This window comes from Macaca nemestrina, chromosome 19 (genome assembly GCF_043159975.1).
Source record: "Macaca nemestrina isolate mMacNem1 chromosome 19, mMacNem.hap1, whole genome shotgun sequence".
Classification (NCBI taxonomy): domain Eukaryota; kingdom Metazoa; phylum Chordata; class Mammalia; order Primates; family Cercopithecidae; genus Macaca; species Macaca nemestrina.
The window spans coordinates 1,237,105-1,263,335 of NC_092143.1; the positions used below are offsets into that span (position 1 = coordinate 1,237,105).

Genomic DNA, 26,231 nt, shown 5'->3' on the forward strand with positions numbered 1-26,231 from the left:
GCGATCTCAGATGGACATTAAATCTTACAAGTCTCTTCACCATGCAGACCTCTAGACAGCAAGGAAAACAGTTGCCCATTTTCTGTCCATGGCACAGCATCTTCATTGAAGCTAGAGGGATGTATTTTTTATCTGAAGTTGGCAAAGCTTTGACTTCTGACACTGTCCTTCAGTTCCGTCCCTCTAGTCTAGATATACAGCTTTTCTCTGAAAACTAAGTTACACTTTTTTCCATTCTGAGCCCCAGGTCCTTGAGGTAATGCTAAAATAAATTATCTTAACCAATCTGCGTTGACCTTTTGGCTTCAATGAGAACATGTGAGGAAAGCTCCTGAAAAATAAAACTTACACCACAGGTGCTAATTTCCCCTGTGTAGGAAGAGGACACATCAGTAAGTGAAAGAGCCAGAGAGCAGGTCGGCAGGCAGGGAGCATGGGCCCCGCCACACAGCATCTGGGGGAAGCCACCAAGAAGCATGGCCAGGATGCCTAACCTCTCCCATCCAAAGGAAACACATTTCGCAGACACCATATTTAAACTGCCAAGGACCACACAGCTGGATGAGATGTGGCACTGCCTTGGGGAGCACGGGGAAGGTGGGCACTGCCTGTTGGAGATGGGACACTGCTGCTGGGAGCATGGTGTGGGTGGGGGCATGAGCCACACAGCCGAGGTGGAGGGGGTGTCCTCCAGCTACGGAGAAGGTGCTGGGAAAGAACGAAGAGCCAGAGGGAGGACAAGCAGCTTTGCACCTGCCCTGCACGTCCAGCCATCTCTGGGGCAGGCTTTTGCCGCTGAGCCCAGCAGTGAGAAGCGGCTTCCATAGGGTGTCCTTTTGTGCTTTCTGAGTTTGTGACAATGTGGATGCATTATTTCTTCAAAAACATCAATAAAATGGATGTAGTGCATGTCTGAATATTCTATATTCTCAACTCTAATATGCCCTGAAGCACGAGATGATTCCAAATCTGGCACAATTTAACCAAGAATGAAGCCAAAGCCCACATGAGGCCTGAGTTCTCACGCACTCCCATCCTCACAGAACACGTGCTGTCACACTGGATGTACCCGGAGCTGTGAGTGCTCACAGGGGAGGCACACAGGCCCCTGCAGGAGGAGGCCACATTACACAGAGAACACAGTGGCCCAGCCTTGCCAGGTGCAGGGTTGTGACAGGCTGGGGGCAAGGGCATGAGTGCCAGCCAACCCAGGAATGGCTGCAGACGCCTGGCCGGCAGTGGCCAGGGCGATGGGCACTGGCCCCATGCGTCCTGTCGGGGGGTACATAACCATCCCTGGGAAATGGCATGTGAGAGTTTGACATCGCCAGGGCTGGGACCAGGGCTCGGACCAGGGCTCCTCTTCAAAAAGGCCAGGGTATCCAAAGAGGGAAGAGGTGTGGAGAGGAAGGTCTGGGGCAGGGACGGCGTGGGGACTTGTGTGCGCAGACGTCCCTAAGGAAGGAGGGGAGCTCATGCGCAGCTTTGCTTACAGAGCTCGCTCACAACCACGACCCCACAGGAGTTTCACAAATCAGCGTGCCCAAGGAAAAGCAGTTTGCGTCAGCACAAGCAGCACGCACCAGCAGAGGTGAGCCCGCGGTACCTTGATCCCGGCGTTGCGCAGCATCTCCAGCGTGGGCCGCACGTCCGCCTGCAGCTGGTCCTCCACGCCGGTGAGGCACAGCAGTTCCATCTCCCTCTCCAGGCTCTCAACTACCGCGGCCACCTTGAGGGACCTGTCGTGCATGCTCAGCTTGGCCTGAGTGTATCGGCTCTGGGGACAGAGAGGGAGGCGGCTGTGTGCACACGTGTGTACGTGCTCCACGTGTGTACATGCTCCACGTGTGTACTCCACAGAGCTGGACTGCACGGGCTCTGGGGACATTGGGGGAGGCGCCTGTGTGCACATCCTCTATGTGTACTCAACTCGACTGGACTGTGACCACTTAGGAGTTATCAAGCACAATTCTAAGGAAACTGGCACTTCTTTGCTTCTGCGACACTCCTTTCCCAGCAGGCTGGAGAAGTGGTGGAAACAGAAATGCAGAGAGGATCACCCCATGCTCCTGCTGAGTGAAGCTGCCTTCACTGCTAGGCTACAGCAGTCCCAGCTCTAATTTCATACAAAGACAGAAAGAGCTAATTTCAGCAGAAGGAAGGAAACGTCGTAGGAGGATGAGATGGCTGGGAGTCAGCTCACCTCAAAGTCCTGGTACTGCTCCTCTGTCAACGCCTTCTTTGCAACCACGAGGGTCCGCAGTCCTTCGCGAGCCATGTTTCCGCACTGGAAAAGGAGAGGCCGAGTCACAGGTGGGCCCCACAGAGCCCCTGCAGCCGTGTGTGGGGCCGGGGTAGCACCACACTCTGACTGTTGGTGCCCTGCCCTCATGTCCTGTGCCCACCTTCATCACCAAGACCAGAGACAACTCAGCAGAGGGACACCTTTATATACAACGCATCCTTTTAACCTCCCGACCTGTCTGGTATCGCGAATCCTACTAACCCCTTCACTTGAGAGGCAAAGACACTGGATGGAGTTGGGGTGCCTCCGCCTGGACTCTCCTGGTGCCTAGCAGAGCTTCCTTTTACCACAGCACGGGCTTTTCAAAAAAACACACTCTGATTCCTTAAACACCACCACTCCAGAGTGTGGACACCAGACTGCATGTAACAAGCACACACGGAGGGTGCACGTGGCAGTGCTGGGGATGGGGTGAGGGGAGCACCTGGTGCCAGGGAGGGCTCCTGGTGTGCACTGGGGGAGAGGTGCACCCCCCCTGGCATGTTGTAATACCACGGATTTAGAACCAGATGGCTGGGCCTGAAAACTGTTTCTACCACAGACTCTGTGTTTTTGGGCAAATGACCTAATTTTTCTGTGCTTGTTTCCTCTTTAATAGAAATGGGCTCATAAGAGTGTTGCTCTGGGACTAACCCTGTGAATCTGTGTAAGTTCTTGTTGCTCTATTTTAAACATGCATTTAACTGGCCTCGCACGGCAGCCGATCACATGCAGTAAGTGCAGTCAGTGATGGAGGGGACTTTGAGTGCAGGGCCGCGGTGAGAGCTGGGGTTGGTGGGGACACGGCCAGATCCCAAAGCTCATGAGCCTCACCCTGCATTCCGGCTTCCAGAGCAGGGGGGAACCCTGCAGGAGTCATGGGGCCTGATGTGCGTGTTGAAGCAAGACATGGAAATGCCTGCAATGGGCACATGAAACAGGGCTAACCGTGTTCATGGTCAGGGAAGGCGTCAAAAAAATACGACTTTCCAAATCGAGGTAAAAGTGCAGCAGTTTTAGCTGGTGATGGGGCGAAGAAACAGGCTCTCTGGGACAAGGTGCAAACCTTTCCCAGAGGGGTGGTGCAGGAGCAAACCTGTGCGGAGGTAACACTCTCAAAGTTAAACTGCTCATACCAGTGACACACATCCCAGTCCTGGAAGTTCAACCTGTACTTAAAAAGTAGACCCTGATGTCCACAAGAGGTTGACAGGTGCCATGCTGCTTTTACATGAACAAGGGTCAGGTTTTAAAAGGCTTGGACGAGAATGCTCATAGTCAATAGCTACACCCTGCACTTCCACATAGCCAGCAGAGAGAATCTGGAGAGCTGCAGAAGCCGGTTCTGGAACTCTGCGCTTTCTATGCCATTTCCTTGTGTGCAAAGTGAAAACAGCTCCTCCCTCACATGGTTGTGGTGACGTGAAGGACACCCAGCGGGACAGGCCTCGCGGGGCCACGGGAATAGACGCAAGCAGCACGTGTTCCTGCAGGGCAGGGTGAAGAAACAAACCCAGCCCACTCTCCTACCCGGCACAAGGCGGTGTGGGCGACCCAGCAGAGGTGGGCAGGAGGGCACCAGTGGGCCTCCTACCTGGCACAAGGCGGTGTGGGCAACTGGGCAGAAGTGGGCAGGAGGGCACCGGTGGGTCTCCTGGGGGACCAGGCGGGTCCACGACTTAGCTGTGAGCACACACAGTCCTGGTCAAGGGGCCAACGTCTGGGGGGTGCAGACAAGAGGCAGGGATTGGAGGGTGCTGGGCTCCCGGACAGCTAAGGGGGTGCTGGGGCTGCCAGGAGACAACCCCACCCCCCTCTGCTGTGTGGACCAGGACAGGGCTCAGGACAGTGGGGCCCTCTTCCAGGGACACACAGGGACCTTACAGTTGATTACTAAGTGCTGGGTGAGGTGTGCCTAAGCTTTAAAGTTGTGGTGTGTTTTATGAAAAGTACATTTAAAAAAACAAAGTAATGAACACCAAGCTATATAACTGTCCAAACTACCAATTTTTGAATCTAGCAGTTTCTACTTTTTTTTTTGAGATGGAGTCTTGCTCTGTCTCCCAGGCTGGAGTGCAGTGGTGTGATCTCGGCTCACTGCAAGCTCTGCCTCCCGGGTTCACGCCATTCTCCTGCCTCAGCCTCCCCAGCAGCTGGGACTACAGGTGCACACCACCACGCCTGGCTAATTTTTTTGTATCTTTAGTAGAGATGGGGTTTCACCATGTTGGCCAGGATGGTCTCGTTCTCCTGACCTCGTGATCCGCCCACCTTGACCTCCCAGTGTTGGGATTACAGGCATGAGCCACTGCGCCCGGCCTAGCAATTATTAGGGCTAACATACTTTAAGCTGCTTTAACGGCAACCCTCCCTGTAGACAGGGCTTCTCTGTGTCCTGGAAGGTCCTGAAAGATTGGCTGCTTAGGACTCTCCATCCAGTTGTTGACTCCCTCTTAAATTTCAAATTTGAGGAACTCTTCCAAATTTTAACAGTGTTTATAAAGCTCCTATCTCTGGCAGGTTTAGCAGCCTCTGGCACTAGGGTTGATAATACAAAGAAATCAGTGGTAATCACATCTTCCTGAAGCCGCAGGAACCTTCTGCAGCTCAGGTGGACGCTCCCAACTCAGCTACGGCCCACAGTGAGCCCCGCAGAGGTGGTGCAGCTGCAAACCCGCCCGCCACCGTGATCCCCGGCGAGAGGAGAGGTCTTCTAGAGGCTACCTTGGTAACCTCCAAGGAGAATAGAGCTCTACATTATAGCTAGAGAACAACGAATCACAAACATTATTTTCAATGTACACTTAAAACATTAAAAATGTGAACGTTGATAATGCAGACACTTAAGCAAAGATATCCTAAAGAAGTTAATTAGCTACACTTGTTTACGGAAGAGAAGATCAAACACTAGTAAACCTGGTTTGTGCAAGGTTGCACTGAACACTGAGAGTCTGCATGGTCGGGACAGGAAACGCGACAGTGCCGCTAAGGAAGGCTCCGCCAGCCCTCAGGGTGGACGTGCAGCAGAGAGGCCAGCTCCGCAGGCAGCAACAGAAAGCCAGAGATGGGCAGTTGCGGCCCGGAGAGCCGGGGCTTTGGGCATCTGACCGTTCTCAGCACTGCCCAGGAGAAGTGTTGAGAAACCTCCAGGCACACCGTACGCTTGGAAACATCACGGTGCACGCATGCACATCACAGCCCCCAGTCACGCGCAGAGAGCCTGTCATCACCCATCATCTCTCCTGGGCAACAGGCAGCCCTGCGCATGGGAGGCCCCACTCTAATGAAGCCAGTGTACTATCTGCTGATCCAGGTTAATTTGTAGGCAAATAAACATTATTGAACTCTTCAGATTTTTTGCAATTTCTTTTTAATTCATCCAGTTGATTGGATTTGACGTTGGTTTGGAGGCTGCAGGGATGGCAGGAAGGGCTGGAGGAGAGGTGTGGGTCTAGCACCCCTCTTCATGCATCCAACAGCTGTGTCTCTTCCCGTCTCCTGTTCAGGAATCGGAATAGTGACCTCTATAGGGTCATGTGTTACAGGAGACAAAGGAGGTGACAATTACTGTGAATTACAAAGGCAAGGCTGTCATCCATTATACCTCGTCATTCCCAATTTTAGCTACAGATGGCTCTTAAACAACATGGGTTTGAATAGCACAGGTCCACTTTTACGCAAATTTTTTTCAGTAAAGCTTATGCGGAATGAGCCTGTGCCTCCTGCCTCCACTTCCACCTCCTCCACCTGTTCTGCCTCTGCCCTCCTGAGACAGCAAGACCAACCCCTCCTCCTCCTCAGCCTCCTCAACATGAAGACCGTGAGGAAGAAGGTCAGAAGGTCATTACGATGGCCCACTCCCACTTACTGACGAGTAGATACATTTTCTCTTCCTTATGATTTTCTTAATAACACTTTCTTTGCTCTAACTTACTTTCTTGTAACAATGCAGAATGCAATTCACGTAACATACACATTGTGATAATCAATCTATCCCTGTTACTGGTATGGTTTCGGTTGACAGAAGGCTGTCAGTAGTTATATGTGTTTGGGAGTCCGAAGTGATAGGCTGATTTTCAACTGTGTCAGGGGTTGGAGCCCCTGACCCTCATGTTGTTCAGGGTCACATGTGCTTGTTTCCTTTACGATACAATGTCCAGGGCCTAACTCAAGTTTGTGTTTAGAGGGAAGGAAGCCAATCACCTCAACACCTCCAGCTATCCAGAACATCACTATTTTTTTTTTTTTTTGAGACTGAGTCTGGCTCTGTCGCCCAGGCTGGAGTGCAGTGGCCGGATCTCAGCTCACTGCAAGCTCCGCCTCCCGGGTTTACGCCATTCTCCTGCCTCAGCCTCTGGAGTAGCTGGGACCACAGGCGCCCGCCACCTCGCCCGGCTAGTTTTTTGTATTTTTTAGTAGAGACGGGGTTTCACCGTGTTAGCCAGGATGGTCTCGATCTCCTGACCTTGTGATCCGCCCGTCTCAGCCTCCCAAAGTGCTGGGATTACAGGCTTGAGCCACCGTGCCCGGCTCAGAACATCACTATTTTAAGTCTGTTCACAGACTTACATATTCTTACATCTCAGGTTTGCAAAAACTGGTTCTGTTATGTGATCATGGAAATTTTTTTTTTTTTTAAACATTTGGAGAACACAAGTTGACAGCCAAGAATTCAGCTCTAGAGGAGCCTGAAGGAAGCGGAACGACGCGCTCGAAGAACCTACTGCCTCGTTTAGTCTGTAATAAAAGGAAAGGCTTTCACACTACAGTAGTACCACAACAGACACTGATGAAGGGACAACAATCTATTCCAAGGAAAGAAAATACAATGCTGAGAAAATAAATGTACATAGAATTTTTAATAAAGTTATCTTTGTGAAAAACATATGACATTATCTGTCTGTTGCAAGACATTTATTGATTTGACCTCATAAAGCTAAATAAATTAAACAAGTATTTTACAATAATTGCACATCATTATGACCAAAAGTAATTTTTATGGCATTTTACTAGGTCTTCAGGGAGTTTAATTTATTCATGTCCCTGATTAAATGAAAGAACCCTGAAGGAGACATTGATTCATATTACCAATACCACTGTGAACGTCGGGGTGTGGAGGCTGCACGGACAGACCATCTCTGAGGTCCCAGGGTGGGAGGAGAGGCTCTGAATTCCAACAGCAACACGCACACGGCAAAAAGGGCCATGTTGACTGCAATGCCAACAGTCTGTTTTCCTCGGAAATCCAACCACTGATTTATACATAAGCTTAACGATAAACAAAACCACCTCATGAGACGACCCACAAATCCTGGTTACTTCAGGAGAATTTAATGAAATATGGAATTGCTTCTTATTTGTATCTTATGTTCTAATTTTAGGTGAATCTTATGCACAAATTTGCATCAGGTTAAAATTCTAATGAAAATGTCCTTGCAAATATTTATGTTACAAAAGAAATACATTAAAATATAACTTTGATTACATATAAAGTATTATTTCAGAATAATGAATGATTGATAATGCCTTCTCTTTCTCACTATTATAAACAAAATATTCTTTGAAAGGACCTACTTGTATAGACCGACATGCACTCACCCACAAAACAAAATGATTGTTATTCACATAGAAAGTAAACTATTGGCTGGGCATGGTGGCTCATGCATGTAATCCCAGCATTTTGGGAGGCCAAGGCGGGTGAATCACAAGGACAGGAGATAGAGACCATCCTGGCTAACATGGTGAAACCCCATCTCTACTAAAAAATACAAAAAAAAATTAGCCGGGCTTGGTGGCATGTGCCTGTAGTCCCAGCTACTTGGGAGGCTGAGGCAGGAGAATCACTTGAACCTAGGAGGTGGGCTTGAACCTGGAAGGTGGAGGTTGCAGTGAGCCGAGATCACGCCACTGCACTCCAGCCTGGCTGACAGAGAGTGTCTGTCTCAAAAAAAAAAAAAATTAAACTATTTATAAATAAATAGACAGGACTCCTGTCCTTTCTCCTTTATGAAATTGAGAACTGTAAGCATTCAAAATAATTTAGTATAAATGATACTGTGTTTGATAACCTATGTGGTTCCCATCAGCATCTGGTTTGACATTTTGACAGCTCAATTTATCCAATGATACCAGTGTCTACAAGCTGGGGAAAGGATATCCTTTTTCTGTCATCTATTCAGTAAAGTTCACAAAAACACTGTGAACCATGTGAAGAATCATTCACATACTTCCTCTTCCAGCCAGTCAAAAACACTGTGAACCACGTGAAGAATCACTCACATACCTCCTCTTCCAGCCAGTCAAAAACACTGTGAACCACGTGAAGAATCACTCACATACCTCCTCTTCCAGCCAGTCAAAAACACTGTGAACCACGTGAAGAATCACTCACATACCTCCTCTTCCAGCCAGTCAAGAACACTGTGAACCATGTGAAGAATCACTCACATACCTCCTCTTCCAGCCAGTCAAAAACACTGTGAACCACGTGAAGAATCACTCACATACCTCCTCTTCCAGCCAGTCAAAAACACTGTGAACCACGTGAAGAATCACTCACATACCTCCTCTTCCAGCCAGTCAAAAACACTGTGAACCACGTGAAGAATCACTCACATACCTCCTCTTCCAGCCAGTCAAAAACACTGTGAACCACGTGAAGAATCACTCACATACCTCCTCTTCCAGCCAGTCAAAAACACTGTGAACCACGTGAAGAATCACTCACATACCTCCTCTTCCAGCCAGTCGTTATACTGCACGATAGGAGACATGGCCACATCAGCACCCTTCATGTAAAACGTGATTTCTGCCGTGGATTCATCCTATCACAGAACAGGAATCAACAGAAGCACGTTTAGGCTGCATGGCTTGGTGCAAATAACTGCTAGTCTAATAAAACACATAATGGAAAAAGCAGTTCCTAGGAACGTGTTCCTGTGTGGTAAGCTATTCACACGTGTTTCTACACAGAGGGCTAGTCCCGCTCTTCAGCACTAGTGCCGTCAGGATTGAGAACATGACTGTGCATCCTGAGATGCTGGGCTGAAGGTCTGAATGTGTTAATGAGTATGATTTGGGTTGCATCCATTCTCTTAAACTTTTACAGTTGGATTGAATGCTTCATTGTTTAGTCAACTTCCAAGACATGATTTTGGTGTTTGCTAAAAAAAATTAAGGTACATTTTGGCAACTTTATGGTCATAAATCAATGTTCAAAAGTCAAACTCTTTGGCATCTTATTTTTGTTGAAATCAAAACAGCTTTAGTTGTTGATTTCAAAAAATAAATAAATTCCACATTATTGATTCTGGCTAGGTTGACTTAGGAGAGTTATTTTATCTCACTAGAGACACAGTGGCTTCTCAGACATAGATTATTAGCTTAGATTTCATTAAAAAAAAAAACTGTAACAGCATAAAGCACTTGAGTAAATATTTAACTTTCTTTTGGGAAAATGTGTGTCTAAAAGGCCTGAAAACGAAATGTCCGGAGCCGTGGCACGGCACCCTCGCCGCAGCCTCACCCTGACGATGATGCCCATCCGCTTGCTCTCCGAGGTGAAGGGGAACAGCTGCAGGATGCAGAAGCTGAGGACCTGGCCGCTGGGGGTCTTCAGCTGCATGGAGGTGAGGTCCCTGCTGACCAGCGTGAGGCCCACACTCTCTGTCCACTGCACCAGAGCGACCTGTGGGAGACAGCAACGCCTGAGGCCACCACTGACTCAGGAAAGCTGCACGCGGGCAAGCCAGCTCGGCGGTGCTCAGAAAGCTCGCCAACATGGGACAGCTGCAGAAAAACTTAGGTGTTCAGAACGTTTTGGTTTCATGGCTAAGTATATACGTTTGAATAACATTGTTCTAGAGTAATCCTAAGCAATATGACCAAAGTCACTTGGTATTATTCTTTTTTTTTTTGAGACGGAATCTCGCTCTGTCACCCAGGCTGGACTGCAGTGGCGTGATCTCAGCTCACTGCAAACTCTGCCTCCCGGGTTCGTGCCATTCTCCTGCCTTAGCCTCCCGAGTAGCTGGGACTACAGGTGCCCGCCACCACGCCCAGCTAATTTGTTTTGTATTTTTAGTAGAGATGAGGTTTCACTGTGTTAGCCAGGATGGTCTCGATCTCCTGACCTCATGATCTGCCCGCCTCGGCCTCCCAAAGTGCTGGGATTACAGGTGTGAGCCACCGCGCCTGGCCTGGTATTATTCTTTAAAATAAAGACCATGATGGATCATAAAGACTTTCTTTACAATTTGTGTTAACTGCTCCCTAGAGCCAGATGGTGTTAAAATCGAGAATGCAGCTCACCCCATCAGTCTGGGGGCAGGGAGCAAGTGACCCGACTCTTCAAGGTTTCTCCCTCCCCAGTTCCATGGACTCCATGAAAGGGGAAATAGTTTGAATCTCATGTTTACTGTATTTATTTTTCTAAAATAAGGGATAAACTGGTGAGTAATTAACTCTATTAATGTGTCTACATGTAATCTTTGCAAGTTTAAAGGAGACCAAATAGACAAGGAGAAAGCAGGCCTGGGTTCTAAGCCAAGTGTGGAAGTCGGCACTTCTGTGGCCAGGTCGTCATTCTGCTGGGAACACGCTCCTCTTCTGTCAAGTGGAAAAATGACTTCCAAATTGTTTTGAGGCCAAAATAACATGAGTGATTCCCTGGCATATGGCAGGTACTCATAAACAGAACATATTCTTATTGGTAATTATTTATTGATTTATTAAAATTTAACAATCACAAGTGGAAGAGCAATTTTTAGAGTTAATATTTTGTGAACAGTATTTTATGACAAAAAGTATTGTTTTCTGATAAAAGTCTGTCTTTATAAAAGGAACCTCCCTACCAGATATTAATTAGAAAAATAGGGTATATCAATCCTATTATGCAGCTAAAGGCACACTAACCACGGAGAGCACACCAACCACAGAGAACACACCAACCACGGAGAACACGCCAACCACAGAGAACACGCCAACCACGGAGAGCACACCAACCACGGAGAACACGCTAACCACGGAGAACATGCTAACCACGGATAGCATGCTAACCACGGAGAGCACGCTAACCAAGGACAGCATGCTAACCATGGAGAGCACACCAACCAAGGACAGCACGCTAACCATGGAGAGCACGCTAACCACGGAGAGCACGCTAACCACGGAGAGCACACTAACCATGGAGAGCACGCTAACCAAGGACAGCATGCTAACCACGGAGAGCATGCTAACCATGGAGAACAAGCTAACCACGGAGAGCACACTAACCATGGAGAGCACGCTAACCATGGAGAGCACGCTAACCAAGGACAGCATGCTAACCATGGAGAGCACGCTAACCACGGAGAGCACGCTAACCATGGAGAGCATGCTAACCACGGAGAGCACGCTAACCACAGAGAGCACAGTAACCATGGAGAGCATGCTCTCTCCAACATCCCACACCACTGCAGGACAGCCCAGAAACACAGCCGCTTCCTTCGGGGTCTCCTCTCTGTTCTGCAGGCCTGCCGCCACCAACAGCACTGAAGCACCTCACGGCCTGGGCGAGGCCTCTTCTCAAACCACCACCTCATTCTCACGCCCCTCTTCTGATGAGCATGTCCTTGCCTTCCGTTTTAACCTCTACCTCACTCTTAGCAAACAAACGGTTTTAAAATCTTGGGTTCTGAGAACTCAAGTCACTTCAGGAACATTTTAAATTCTGTCTAGTGTCCAGGACATTAAGTCAATCTTAGGGCCTTCTGAACGTTACTGTGAGGATAAGTTCACGCTCTCAGAGAGACTACAGCAAAGTTCTCCAGAGCTCTGGCTCTGTGGCCAGCTGCTCAGGTTAGAACCAAACCCTGGGCAAATGGCTGCACCTCTGCAACCCCAGGGTCCTCGTCTACAGAACAGTCATGCCGAGGCACCACTCAGAGCTGCAGCGGGGATTTGCGAAATGAGGTGTGAGGGCACGTGGTGGACAGTCAGCACAGCAAGGCCACCAAGAGGACACCAGGGCTCCATCCTCACACTTTCTCACAGGAGCCCTCCAGACATGCACTCACAGGCAGATCAGGAACCTTTTTTAAAATCAGATTTTCTAAGCAATTCCCCACACGTCTGACCACAGAACACCTCCAGCATGACTTTCCAATGTCTGAGGGTGAAGAGCTGCTTCCTTTCTTTCTCATGCTTTGAACTTGACACAGCAGGGCACTGTGGGGGAAGGAAGTGTGAAGCAATGACACCCTAACACCATGTGAGGGAGGGAGTGTGCAGAGATGACACCCTAACACCATGTGTGAGAGGAAGGAGTGTGCAGAGATAACACCCTAACACCATGTGAGGGAGGGAGTGTGCAGAGATGACACCCTAACACCATGTGTGGGGGAGGGAGTGTGCAGAGATAATGGAAAACACCCTAATACCAAGTCTCTTCTGGCTCTGGAGACACTGTGTGCAAGTGGGGAGTGCCGGTAGCAAAGCCAGGGATCGCGATGGTGTCACCGATGCTGCGTGGAGGTGACAGGCACCTGTCCCTCCTTTTCAGGGTTGCCCAGGTGCCACTGCCACTGATCCAGCCCCACAGGCAAGCTTTTGAGAGGACCGCAGCGCAAAAGCCCCCGCTCCTTCCCTATCATGTGACCTCAGGTGACTTACCAAACATTTTTTAGGCTCTAGTTAAGGAAATAAATAGACAAACAGGCCAACACACATATTTACACAGTTTTAAATGATGTGTACTGAATCTATCAGCATTTACCTTTTATAAATTTCTGATACTTTAAGAAGTTTACAAAGTAAAGTGAGCTTGTGATACATGGAATAGAATGATTCTGGAAAAGCAGTATTGAGAGGGAGATTATAACTACTGTCCTATAATTTGTAGTCATTTCAGTTACAAAATCCAATGTGCACTTCTACAGAAAAGGCATAAGAGATGGGAGAGTCAAACACCTTTTCTCAAGTTCTTCATCTGCATCCCAGAGAGCAGAAGTGCTCCGAGGCGCCATTTTCTATTTCCAAGGATAGTACCAACTGGTCCCGCTCTAGACTGGGGAGGAGAGAACGCGTCATACAAATAACCTGTGCCCTCTGGCATCTGGGGTCCCTCCTTCCCAGAACCTGGGGGAGGGGTTCAGGGGCGCAGGGGCTGTGGGTTCCCTTTTCCAGCAGGGACCGGGTCTGACCTCGGCCATGGCCTTCATTTTCCCCACATGGCTCTCCAGCCCCACTGGTTTACTCCACAGCCCTAGCTGCTGAACACACTTCAAAACCTGCTTTCTGAAGGAGGAATGACTATGTACAGTGTTGGAATTTCTCCTCAGCCCAAATTTATCATCTAGAAATACAAATTTCATTTAAACAAATAAGACCATACAGGTAACTATTTATAAATTCAGGGACAGCAAAATGTTACGTATTAGATTAGCAACTAAGAAGACTGAATGGTCTAGAACTACTATTTTTCTATAAGCAACACTCTGAAGTGAGGCAACTCGTTTCCGTATTTAAGGGAAAAGCAGCCTTCCCTCTTATTAATTAACCCTGCAGGTAAGCGCCAGTGCAATTTGCTGGGTGCCTGGTCAGCACCTGTTGGTCCTCCAGGTAGTGGGACGTGGGGCAGGGTCTGGTCTCAGCCCACAGCGCTGGCTGAAGAATTACACCCCAGGAGTGAGTCAGACCTCAACCCTTTTCTGCTTGAAACTGTATCTGTGGGTGGACTGAAAAATTAAAAGACATCCTTATAGGGGAAACACCTGCTTGGTATCTAAAACCACTAATCAAATTTGGAAATGGGCCTAATAGGCTGGCATACTCCAGGGCATTTTGGTCTGGGCAAAGACTTCTTGAGTAAGACCTCAAAAGCACAGGCAACCAAAGCAAAAATGGACAAACAGGACCACATCGGGCTAAAAAGCTACTGCACAGCAAAGAAAATAATCAACGAAGTGAAGAGACAACCCACAGAATGGGAGAAAGTATTTGCCAACTACCCACTGACAAGAGATTAATAAGCAGAATCTATAAGATTATTATAGATTCTCAAACGACTTAATCGGAAAAAACTGAGTAATTCAATTAAAATATGGGCAAAAGATCTGAACAGACATTTCTCAAAAGAAGACACACAAATGGCCAACAGGTATACAAAAACATGCTCAATATCCTTTAATCATCAGAGACACGCAAATAAAAATTACAATGAGATATCACCTCACCCCAGTTAAAACGGCTTCTACCCAAAAGACAGCAATCACAAACGCTGGCGAGGGAGGAGGTGGGGAAAAGGGAGCACTGTTGTTGGGAATATAAATTCGTGCAGCCCTCTGGAGAGCAGCACGGAGGTTACCCCCAAATCTAAATACAAAGCCACCATATAATCCACAATCCCACTGCTGGGAATATCCCCCAAAGAAAGGAAATCAGGACACTGAAGAGCTCTCGGCACCCTCGCGTGTACTGCGGCGCTGTTCACGGTAGCCACGTTATGGAATCAGCCGCAGTGTCCCTCACTGGATGCACGGATGAAGAACACGTGGTGTATACACAATGGAATATTATTCAGCCATCACTAAAGAATGAGACCCTTTCATCTACAACAGTGTGAATGGAACAGGGGCCCGTTACGCTAAGTGAATCAGCCGGGCACAGAGAGACAAACGTTGGGTCTTCTCACCCTTACGTGGGAGCTAAGAAAAAAACGTCGAACTCCCAAAGATACAGAGTAACATGATGGTTACCAGAGTCCAGAAGGATATCGGGGATATCACGGATAGGGGTAACAAAGGGGGCTGGTGAATGGGTACAAAAATACAGTCGGATAGAAGGAAGAAGATCCAGCACTCAGTAGCACGACAGGGTGACCTTAACTGACAAGAATTTAGTGCATATTTTACAATAACTAAGAACGGAACGGGAATCGTACTAACACAAAGCAACGACAAATGCTGGAGGCGACGGGCATCCCAATTACCCTGATTTGATCATTGCATGTTGTACGCTTGTACCAAATATCACATGTACCCCGTAAGTATGTACTACTATGTACCCATAATAATTTAAAACTTAAAAACTTAACAGAAGACATAAAACATAAAGCAAGACTAAATCAAAATCCCCAAGTCTCCACCATACTTCAGGCCTGTCCGACACTGGCTGAAGTACTAGATTTAACTTTGCTGAGTGCTGAGAACGTTCTGCTCTGGGAGGCACCTAGCATTTCACCTTTATAAACCTGAAGCTTCCCACTCTCAAGCATGATTGATACATCTTCCTTTTGCTGAAAATAAATGGAATTAGCAAATTTTGACTTTGGTCTGTTTTGCTTAAGTGTCTTAGTAAGAAGATAAATTACACAAATAGGAGCAAATTCAATGCCTAATGTGTGCCAAATACTGGGAGAAACTGCTGTCTGGAAATTCTTTGCTTGTAATTTTCATGCTTTGTTGGAAATCAGGAAAGGGCATACTCACTGAGGAAGTGCTGATGTGGCCAGGACTGAATCCACTTGGCCCCATCGCCCCTGCCTGAGGTGGCATCAGGGTCGGAACCCTCTCCTACTGATGGGAGCTGCCTGACTGTGCCCCGAGGATGCACCCGGGAGAATGTTGGAATGGTTCTGCGCCCCACATTTGGGGTGGTGTGCTGTGCAGTAACGGTGGCAGATGTCAACCCTCGCTGTTGCAATTCTGACGCTGGGTTAGAGGTCGGACGGCGCTGCCATTCTACGGACGCTACAACTCTGGAATCCCATGCCTGTGTTAAATGTTCAATAGCGTGTCACCCACAGGGCTTGAATTAGAACTCCCTCTCTGACTTTCCCGCATGTTACTAAGTACACAGAGACTCTAAAATTGTGCTGGGGATGATGCAGTCCCGTAATTGAGGGCATCAGCGACACGCTCCACATTACCAAAAAAGGCACACGGGGGTCAGCAGGGACCCATCGTAAGGGAGGGAGGCGGCACCTGGGCATCGCCGTCTCCAGTGGGAAGTGAGGGTGTAGCTCTACCATTGCTTCTTCCAATAAAACTTCTTCCCCACAAGCTGTAAATGATGCCAATGCTCCCAAGGCTAATTTCCAATTCACACAGTGAAAGGTTACGATTACATTTTGACCTGTAAATTGCATCTTTCCGTGAACACCCTGTCATCTCATTGGTGCCCCACTGCAGTCAGGACTGAGCTTTCTATATTTGGTGACTCACATCTGTTTATTATTTAGTTTACGCTCGGTTTCACAATCCATTTGAGCAAACAGTAGCTTATAACAAAAATCAGTTTAACTTCTTATACCTAGCCTAGCATTCCATCTAATTGTTTTTAATTTGTAATCACCTTGAGGATTAACTCTATATAATGCCAACCAGAAAAAAAGAATATCCAAATTTTTCATAAGATATAGATGCTTGAATTACTGTTCTAATGTAACTTGCCTATTGTTGGACCGAATTTTGACAATATAAAATTAAACATAGCCAGGCATGGTGGCATATGCCTGTAATCCCAGCTACTCGGGGGGCTGAGGCAGGAGAACAGCTTGAACCCAGGAGGCAGAGGTTGCAGTGAGCTGAGATCGCACCACTGCACTCCATCTCAAAAAAAAAAAAAATATATATATATATATGTGTGTGTGTGTATATATGTGTGTGTGTGTGTGTGTGTGTGTGTGTGTGTGTGTGTGTGTGTATATATATATTTGCCGGATGAAATAACTACAAGAAAAATAATTTCAGCGAGGATATGCAGTACTTTTAGAATCTTTGCTCCTGAATTCATACCTAAGTACTCAGGACTTCATGCAGACCTGGTCCTCCTTACTGAAGATACATCAGAGGAACCGCTGGTTCCCATGGACACGGCAGATTCTCCAGTTTTGGTTTGGAGCTTTCATATCTTATTTCATGCTCTGCAGCTCTGCAGCAGGTGAGTGTGGGGACTTGACTAGGTGAAGGCAGCCTAGCGAATTCTCTTTGTACATCTGAAATATAGTCATGACGTTCTTTTTGGAAGGCTCTTAGAAATAACTTACATCTAGGGACAGCAGATGTAGAAATTAAAAGAAAACTGCAAAGGATTGATGAGTTTGAGTCTATTATCTTCCTAAAGACGTTTGAGAGATTAAAATATACACTTTCCTAAAGTACGTAAGCTCCCTCCCAACGTAACACCCACAGCATCCTGAGGCTTCCTAGTACGTAAGCTCCCTCCCAACGTAACACCCACAGCATCCCGAGGAAGTGGGACAGGGTTTTCCAAGCAATGAGGGCAGGCGGGTGGGAGTTCTGCATGGCCAGCCAACCAGATGGCCCACATGCAGATCCAGCAAAGACAACCTGTCATTACAACTCCCAACTTCAGAATCAAGCTGTCCGAGCAAGACTGGGGATTAGCTTCCAACAATAGACAGTTATGGGGACTGACGGCAGCTAGCTCAGTGTCAAATACATTTGTTAGAGACCCATTCTCTGACTGTCCCCCTGGCCCGGCCCCGGGGCTCTCATGCTCCTGGTGTGTGTGGAGTGCTGGCTGCCTGCGGCCAGGCCCTCCGCATCACTCTCCACCCTGCGGTCTTAGTTTCGGCTCAACCCCAGGTCTCCAGAAGGCCCCGTTGACCACCTGATCAGAGCACTGTGTGCCCCTCCCCTTCCCCGGCAGAGGACATACTCGCACTGCGCCTCCGCTGCGTTCCAGGGACCAACACTCCCAGGTCCGGGCTCCTTCCCTCCCAGAACCTCAGTACCCCACACAGGTCCAGGTGCGCTGTGCTCACCGATTTAGACTCATTTCTTGAACACATGAAAGCTGAAAATCTCCTGTTTAAAATGATTTAAAAGTGGAAAGCTGAGTGGAATTCTGAAGACACGGCAAAACCACAAATGGGACACATTCTCAGCAATCCGTGTCAGGACTCTCCGGGCCCTGGACAGCCTGGTGAGCTCACGGCTGCAGGGCAAGCTGGGCTCTGAGTTGAAAGAGAGTCGCTCTCTCCCTGAAGTTACTAGTGTGCCTCTCAACCATTTATTCACATATAAAATGCAAATCACCTGAAAGCAGCAAATAGGTTAATACTAAATTAATTAAATCAAAGAGTATTCCTGTGAGCCAAGTTCTGTAGATGCAGAAATCACGGCAATATTTGCTTCAGGACTTTATTTTAGATTTATTTACATGGAGAATCACATACATGCATCACCTCTACAATCAATTCAATCCCGAGGAACTTGAAACTGAATTCTGGCAATAAAGGAAACGGAAACGTGGTGCAGATATTCTTTAGGCCGGTTTCCTTAAATCTTTTTGTGCTATCACTGTGGGACACTGAGGACAGCGATTCCAGCTGCAGGACTTGTCTTGTTAAGCGGAGAGAGGTAGGGAAGGGAACAATGCGGAGGACGGCGCAAGCCAGTGAAGCAGAGACCCCCATGGAGCCGTTCAGTGTTCCCTCTCGATCCACTCACATTAGCCAGGAGAGGCAGGCCCCTCCCAAACTGTTAACTCTTCCCTCCGTATTCACTCACATTTCAAACACTCTACATATACGAGGACATTTTATTTTCTTATTGAAGCACTTCTGGAAGTCAGCTTACATATCTTTAACGAGGCAATATTTAACAGTGCTAAAATGTTTGTTCCTCAACCTTGATTTTTAGTGTCTGACATGGGTCTCCAACTTTCCTGAAAGTGAAGCAGAGAAGCCCGTCCTTGCTTCCTTCCACTGCAGGTCCCAGAACACCCAAGGCCTCTCCAGCGAAGGCACAGCCAGCTGGGAGTGAAACGGGAGGCTGCAATGCTGGCACTCACCGGAATACCACACAGATGGTCATGATGACCCTGTGCCTAGAAAAGCACTTTTCTTCCCTAACATTTTTAACATTTTTCCAATCTCACAAGGACACAAGTTAAAGGAAGACCATACCACCTGGAGCTGTCACCTTGTTCTGCAGAGGAAATATGACTGGGTGATCTATAGTGAGATCTGAAGCTGTGCTACCGTCTGCAGTGACCCTGTGTCTCCCATACAATTACAAGATAAATACTAAAGGCCAAATATCACAAAGAAGAAACTGGTTAAACCACTATTGTAAAATAATCACAAAAAAGGACAAAACACTTAAACATATCTGAACTTTTATTCGGTAATTTTCTGAAAGGTGCATATATACAGTGTTTCTTCAAGTTGTCAATAAAATCTGAGCAAGCAGCAGGTTCCATTTTTAAAAGCTTAAATCCATACGTGACTCGGACGGCCTTCGTTCCTACCTAAAGTCCTTGTCTTGTCCTAGGTCCCATCCGGACGTCACATCTAGTTTTCATGTCTTCTCTTGGCTGTTACAGTTGCTTGGCCCTGCCCAGTTTTTGATGACCTCGACAGTTTTGAGACGTACTGGTCGGGTATTTTGTAAAACATCGCTCAATTTGATTTGTCTGGTGATTTTCTCACGAGTAGACTGGGGCTGTGGGGCTGGGGAGGGCGACCATGAAGGTGAGGTGCTGCTGATCACATCCTGTGGGGGCTGCGTCTAGCAACGCGGCTTTTCACTGCTGATGCTGACCTTACTCACCTGACTAAGGTCGTCCAGTTCCTCCTTTCCCCCTTTCACACCATGCTCTTTGGGAGGAAGTCCTCGTGCGTAGCCCACATCTAGAGGAGGAGGAATTATGCTCCCCAACTTGTGGGTTCAGTAGCTACACACGTGATCCTTTTGCACAGGAATTCTTGTGCATGGGAGATCTTTCTCTCCCATTCATTTATTTATTCCTATCAGTTTGGACTCCTGCATATTTGTTTCATACTGTGGGCTATAATCCAGGGCGACCGACTTTGCGGCTCATACTGTTCCAGCATTCACCACAGGGAGCTTTTCCAGTTGGCTTCTGTGTCCCTCTCACACACACCCTGCCACGCAGGCAGCTTTTTCTGTTTGTTGGCTGGCTTTGAGCAATTCCTTACTTTCTGGCAGTACCAGACGCTCCAGGCTCAGCCTGGGTATTTCCTGCCTTGGTTCTAAAATCAGCCATTTCTCCAAGGAGCCCTGTGTGTGTTCTACCACATGATGACCACGTTTCCACCACCCTGGAGAGGTGCATGCTCTTTTACCATTCTTTGGCACTCACCCCACTGTTGCCAGCATAATCCTGGACTTACCAAAGTCTAAGTAAATCAGCACCTTTACCTGTACTCTAAGGACCTCAGAGTAATTTAATTCCATTGACATCAATCACCTCTTAACTTTTGGCTATTACCACGTATCTTAATAGTTTTTCTATATTAGATCCCACAAATCACTACTTTTATGAGGTATTTTACAGTCAATATTCATATCTCTTTTTGGTGATGTAGTTGTTCAAATCTTTTGCCAATGTTTAAATTCAGGTGATGTTTTCTCATTACTGAGTTATGAGAATTCTTTATATATTCAGCATACTAGTCACTTATCAGGTAAGTATTCTGCAAACATTTCCTACAAGTCTGTGGCTTGTCTTCATTTTTTTTTTTTTTCAAATTTATGTTGAAATTCTAATTTATCTTATTTTCTTAACAAATGTCTTTAGAAAAAAAATAAATTTTACTCTGAAATTCAATTTATAATTTTTTTTTCTTTTAGAACTTTTGCTTTTTTGTGTCCTTAGACATAACTGTCTAACTCTTTCTTGCTCAAGAAAAGTTCTTACAGTATGTGATTTATTTGTGCCTCAAAATAACTGACCTATAAAACTGGTCAAAAGCCATTTTGGGTGATTTTTCTAAATTTCTCTTCTCATCTACTCAGATTTTATGGAGTCAGTTTTGAAATTTGTTTCTCCAGAAACCAGTTATTTTACTGTCTTTGAAAACATAAGCATTTGATCTGCGTTTCATATTTCTTATAAACTTTTAAACCTATTTCATATGTGTGAACTTAGTTTACATTCACTGTTTTGTATTTACTGTGTTTTGCCAATAATCTTCCCATTTCATTTAACCTTTCAAAGAGTCAGCTTTTGAATGACTGCTTACTCAATCATTATTTTTATGTTTTCCTTTACTTTTTCTTCCTCCCACTTTCCTTTGGTTCTGTTCTTCTTACTGATTTAGTTTGATGCCAAGTTAACATATGTTCATTTCTTTCTCTTGATGCACAGGGCATCTGGTGAGGGTGCCAGGCGCTCTCTGACATGTTGGCTGTGCTGCGGTGGGGCTGCCGTCCTGAGGTCACTGCTACTGCTGACCACATTTGAGAGGTGGATCCCTGCAAGAGCTACTCCCTGTTTCCCACGGAGACCACTTTGATCTCTGCCCTCTTTGCCACAGCTTCTTTGAGGTCATTATTTGCAGTCTTTGGTTGGACTGTATACTAAATGTGTTAGCTGCCAACAGGACAGACATGGGAAGAAGGTTGCTGAGGGGTGGATGGAAATTCTCGGGTGTGCGCCTCAGAAGCCGTCTCCACAGCAGCAGCTGACACGTGGCTGCAGTCCTCACATTCAGGTGGTGGGTGGAAGGTTGCAGTGGACATTTTTCCCTGTTTTCCTTGGATGCTGTCAGGGATGGTGCAGGCAACCACAGAACACAATCTCCACCTGCACGACCGGCCATTCATCAATTAGATTTTTCTTTACTCAGTCGGGAGCTCTCTAATAATCGTACTTCCGACGCCATCACTTGATCTCTTTCAAAGCGATTGTGTCCGCATTCAATAAAAAACTGGCAGAGTAGTTTATCAAGTACCCCTTGTGTGCTTCTATATTAATATGGAATTAACTGCTGCCTGACATTATGATAGGAAGTAATCTCTGAAATGCAGAAAGACCAGAATTTAAAGGTTTAGTACATTTCAAATGACTATTTCTCTGATACTGAGCTGTTAGAAATTTCTAATAACGTGATTCTTGACAATACAAAGGCAAAAAATAATTAAGATGTGAATGGAAAAAAATATATGTAAGCGGGAACCTGAGCTGAATCTCATGCACAGGCTGCTTAGCAACACACTGAAGTAATCTCTACCACAGGCAATTTGTTTACACACTTGCACTTCTCCGTGCTAAATAACCACTCTGGGAAACAGACCCAAGAGTAGCATAGCCAGGAGTAATATCATATGAGAGAATACAAATTACAGGACAATTTTTATCATTAATAATTCTCTGTAATTCCATTATTCAGAAATTTCTGAGCTACTATTCTTAAAAGTTAGGGAGAAATTCCTTTATCATATTAGCCATTCACACAGGCAGCTGCCTGCTACACTATAAATATACATTTTCTTACCATGCACTTTATACATCACAATTTAATCACTGAGATTTCATCATTTTTGATTGTGATTATAATCATCTTTATATTTTAATGGAATTATTAACATAAGATGCAATTTGATCATCTGAAAAAGCTGCTAATCAATATTCACAGACAGGCTATGTAGTATTTATTCTCTATCGGTCCTGAAGGTCACAGAGTGAAGGCTCTATGTCACTGACAATGATTTGCTCCTCACAAATATATTGACAAAACACCACAATTAGTCTTGCTTCAATAGGCACACACGATAAAATGAATTAAAAAATACAGCACGCCTCATGCATTAGTGCCTACTTCTGTAAACCCAAAAGCAATACTATTAATAACCCACTTGTGCTCTGTCATTAATTCTAGCTGATTCTTGCACACAAATACTAGAGTCAGACAATGACAGCTACATTCTGAAATAATATTTAAATATGGAACTTACCAACATGAGAAAACGCAGCCACAGAGGGGAAAAGAATGAGACTACTAAACAGCCAGGCTAGAGGAATAAGCAGTCATTGAGAATCACAGTCACTCTGTTCGGACCAAAAGAGGCCAGCGGTCTTCAAGGTTCCTTCCACCCCATGCCTTCATCCCTTGAGCTGACACCCTCTGCACTCGGAGGCTCTGCCCACCGAGCTTCTGTCCTTCTCCAAGGGCTCATGCCACCAGTTCGGTGCTAGTGTTCTGTGACTGCACTGGACATATGCCCGAACAGTTAAACAGAGCTGAATTTTAATTCTGTGAGGGAATTTCCAGAGGGCATTTAACGTTTGCTCAGCTGGAGCCTGCTATGCTGAGCCTGCGGAGACCAAGTGATAGGCAAGCAGAACTTCCTACTCTTAGAGAAAATGAAATATTGATCACTTATTATAAGAAACAATGACCAGAGCATAAGTAGGTTCCACATTATGAATACAAAATCAGTTATTTACACTTTGACATCACCAACACGTCTATACCTTCAAGTATCATATCACCAAACATACCACACAAGACACATCACACTTCAAGTGTTTAATTGCTTATGTCTCACATGACCTTTAAGGATTTAAAATTAATTTCTCAGAACTCACTGATTTGTATAACACAGATTCATCTAGGCACATGTGTAGGTGAAAGATTGTTTCTGCTTTAGGAAAAATGAAAATCAAAGTCTGCTTATTTCGTGAAGAACAGCAACTGTGTATCAGCGACTAAAACTAGGGCACTCTACTTACTAAACTCCATCCTTCCCAACGACCGAGATAACACAGCACCACAAACAGGGTTTAAGAGGCTGGTGCGGGTGCACAGTGGGTGAAACTAGTTAAGCCTCTCAAATGATAATGTTGCTTATTAACCATAGATGTTGTGATAGGTCAGAGCTGAGGTTAAATAGAAAACATCAATTGAACCATTTCCCTGAATAAAGCTCCAGGGTGCAATATTCTAAGCACTTTATTCGATAAAAAATGCTTTTAAAATGGTACTTTGGTGATCGGGAAACACTGCTATCATCCGTCAACCTAACTGCAGCAAAGTTCAATAAGCTAAATAACGAACCATTTAGATGATTTTCCTGAGGCTTTAGGGACTTGCAAACATTGTATCAATAGAGCTCTTTAAAAATTATGATGAAGTCTATTGTTTTCATTTTCAGATTTAAAACACGTTTTAGGGATTTTTAAAAGGTTATTTAAAGTTCTGCTATTTTTAATCATTGTCCAGTTTCCCAAGTAGAGACATTTAGACAAGTAAAAAAACTTAACTGTAAGGTTAGCAATGTCTATATTACAATTTCTCTAAATTCTTAATAATCTTGGAGTCAATGAAATCTCTATTGTGAATTCCCAATTTAAGATTCAAAAAGTATTATGACTTATATTAAAACTTAAAAATAAAAACTCCCAGATACTTTGAATAAAAAATGTGGAATAAGGTAATATGGTAAACATATAATACAGTATTTTTAAAACTTCAAATACAATTTTCTTTGGGAAAAATCTCTAGTCTAGGTTTCTCAGACTTATGATAGAAAAACACTTCTTTTTCAATGCATAATCACATGACATTTTTGAGAATTTCCAGAATGCCATAACAGAAAAAACAATGCATTTAACCCTTTCTTGGTAGGAATAACGGGGGCTTGCCTCCTCCTACAGAGCAGTTGCTTGTGACCTGTGTTTGTCTCACAGCCCACGCTAGAATGCTAAAAAGACAGCAACTGATAAACCTTACAAGTCTCAACTCATCATCTTGTCGGTCGAGATGCCCAGATTCGCTTATGCCTCTTTGCTCAGATTTTCTATTACTAAATAAATAGATCTGACACATACACACATCCTAATTGCGAAAGTGGTTCTGAGTTTAGCTACACAGATTTTTACGTATCTATCAGTCAACACAGTCTATGAACTACAATAGGGCTGATGACTAAAGGAAGCTTAACCGAGCCCACTGACAGAACGGGGCAGGCAGCGGCATGCTGGCAGGGAGGAGGAGTGGAGCTCGGGTTTCCACATTTCCTCAAAGCTGAAAAACCCTGTACGATGATGACATTGTATTCTGGAACTTTTCAGAAATCTAATACTTCAACTGATCCCAATTTTCACAGACTTTGCCAATTATTTTCTGAAAAGAGAGAAGTGACAATGTGATTCACAGGAAGGAATTTAAGTTCTTCATCATAATTTCACATTTGTACCAAAAAGGCAAATACCATCTAAACTTTGGGACACGGCCTTGCTAAACTATAGGAAACCAGCTCCTACTTAAACTTCCAATAATATGGCTTTGAGGACCAATATTCCTATAGATGTGTTTTATTCCCCTCCTCCGCCTTGCCCAGTAGCTCCCCGCACCATCTTTCCACACCGTCAAGGTTCGCTCAGCAGGCGGCGCTCGTGAGCCCCTGAAAAGAAGGCGGATGTGGCGCAAGGAAGATAAAGCCTGCTGCTCAAAACCTGCACTACACATGGAGAGAGACACCCACCCAAAAGTCACACGGGAATCCTGCGAGCCAATGGGCAGCTGGGGACCCCCGGCCGGGGGTGAGGGCAGCCAAGGGATGCCAAGCTAGGGACGAGCACAGAAGGAGCAAACGGGCGAGTGCTGGGACGCAGCTGCACACAAGCTTGGCACAGCTTTGTTGAACAAAATGTTTTGAATAATTATAAAAGTAATGGAGTGACTACAGAAATTTCCAGTAGTAATATAACTGCATTCAGGAAAAACTAAATGATCCCTTTATGCCAGTCCACAGAAGGCACCACTCAATCCACATGTACCCACCATCACCAATTACTGATGTGTCCAGAAGAGCATCTGCATGGGGCAGTGGTCGAATCCAAGCAGGGAAGCCAAGCCCAGCACCTTGCGAAGGCGCGTGAGCAGACCGGTCTGAACACTGTGCATGGGGATCACTGGAGGGAAGGCGGCAGGCACACGGAGCTACTCAGAGGTCTTGGGAACAGAAGGCATTATGTGTTTGACAGCAAAAGCCTGACACGAGGGAAGGCTGCACGGCTGCGTGTAAGTGTGCCCGGTCACACCGGGCACGGAGATTCTCACGAAAGGCTCGATGAAACACAGAAGCTCCGGTGACGGTGACCGCGTGGTGACAGAGGAACGTGTACTGGCTGTGACGCAGGGCCGTGCCATCACAGCGGCATCACTGACACTTATCTAGAGACAGGAAGG

The 26,231-nt window shown here is 46.0% G+C and overlaps 1 protein-coding gene across 13 annotated transcripts in view; it reads right to left on the minus strand.

Moving 5' to 3' along the window:
- Positions 1 to 26,231, minus strand: part of LOC105489277 (ATPase phospholipid transporting 9B (putative)) — a 289,967-nt gene that overhangs the window by 38,377 nt on the left and 225,359 nt on the right. For all 13 annotated transcript variants that reach the window (XM_071085806.1, XM_071085805.1, XM_071085804.1 and 10 more), the window contains 4 exons: positions 9,810 to 9,971; positions 9,016 to 9,108; positions 2,204 to 2,287; positions 1,607 to 1,777 (listed from right to left, as the gene is read on the minus strand). In XM_071085806.1, coding sequence (XP_070941907.1) covers positions 1,607 to 1,777; positions 2,204 to 2,287; positions 9,016 to 9,108; positions 9,810 to 9,971 — 510 coding nt within the window. The remainder of the gene's footprint in view (positions 1 to 1,606; positions 1,778 to 2,203; positions 2,288 to 9,015; positions 9,109 to 9,809; positions 9,972 to 26,231) is intronic.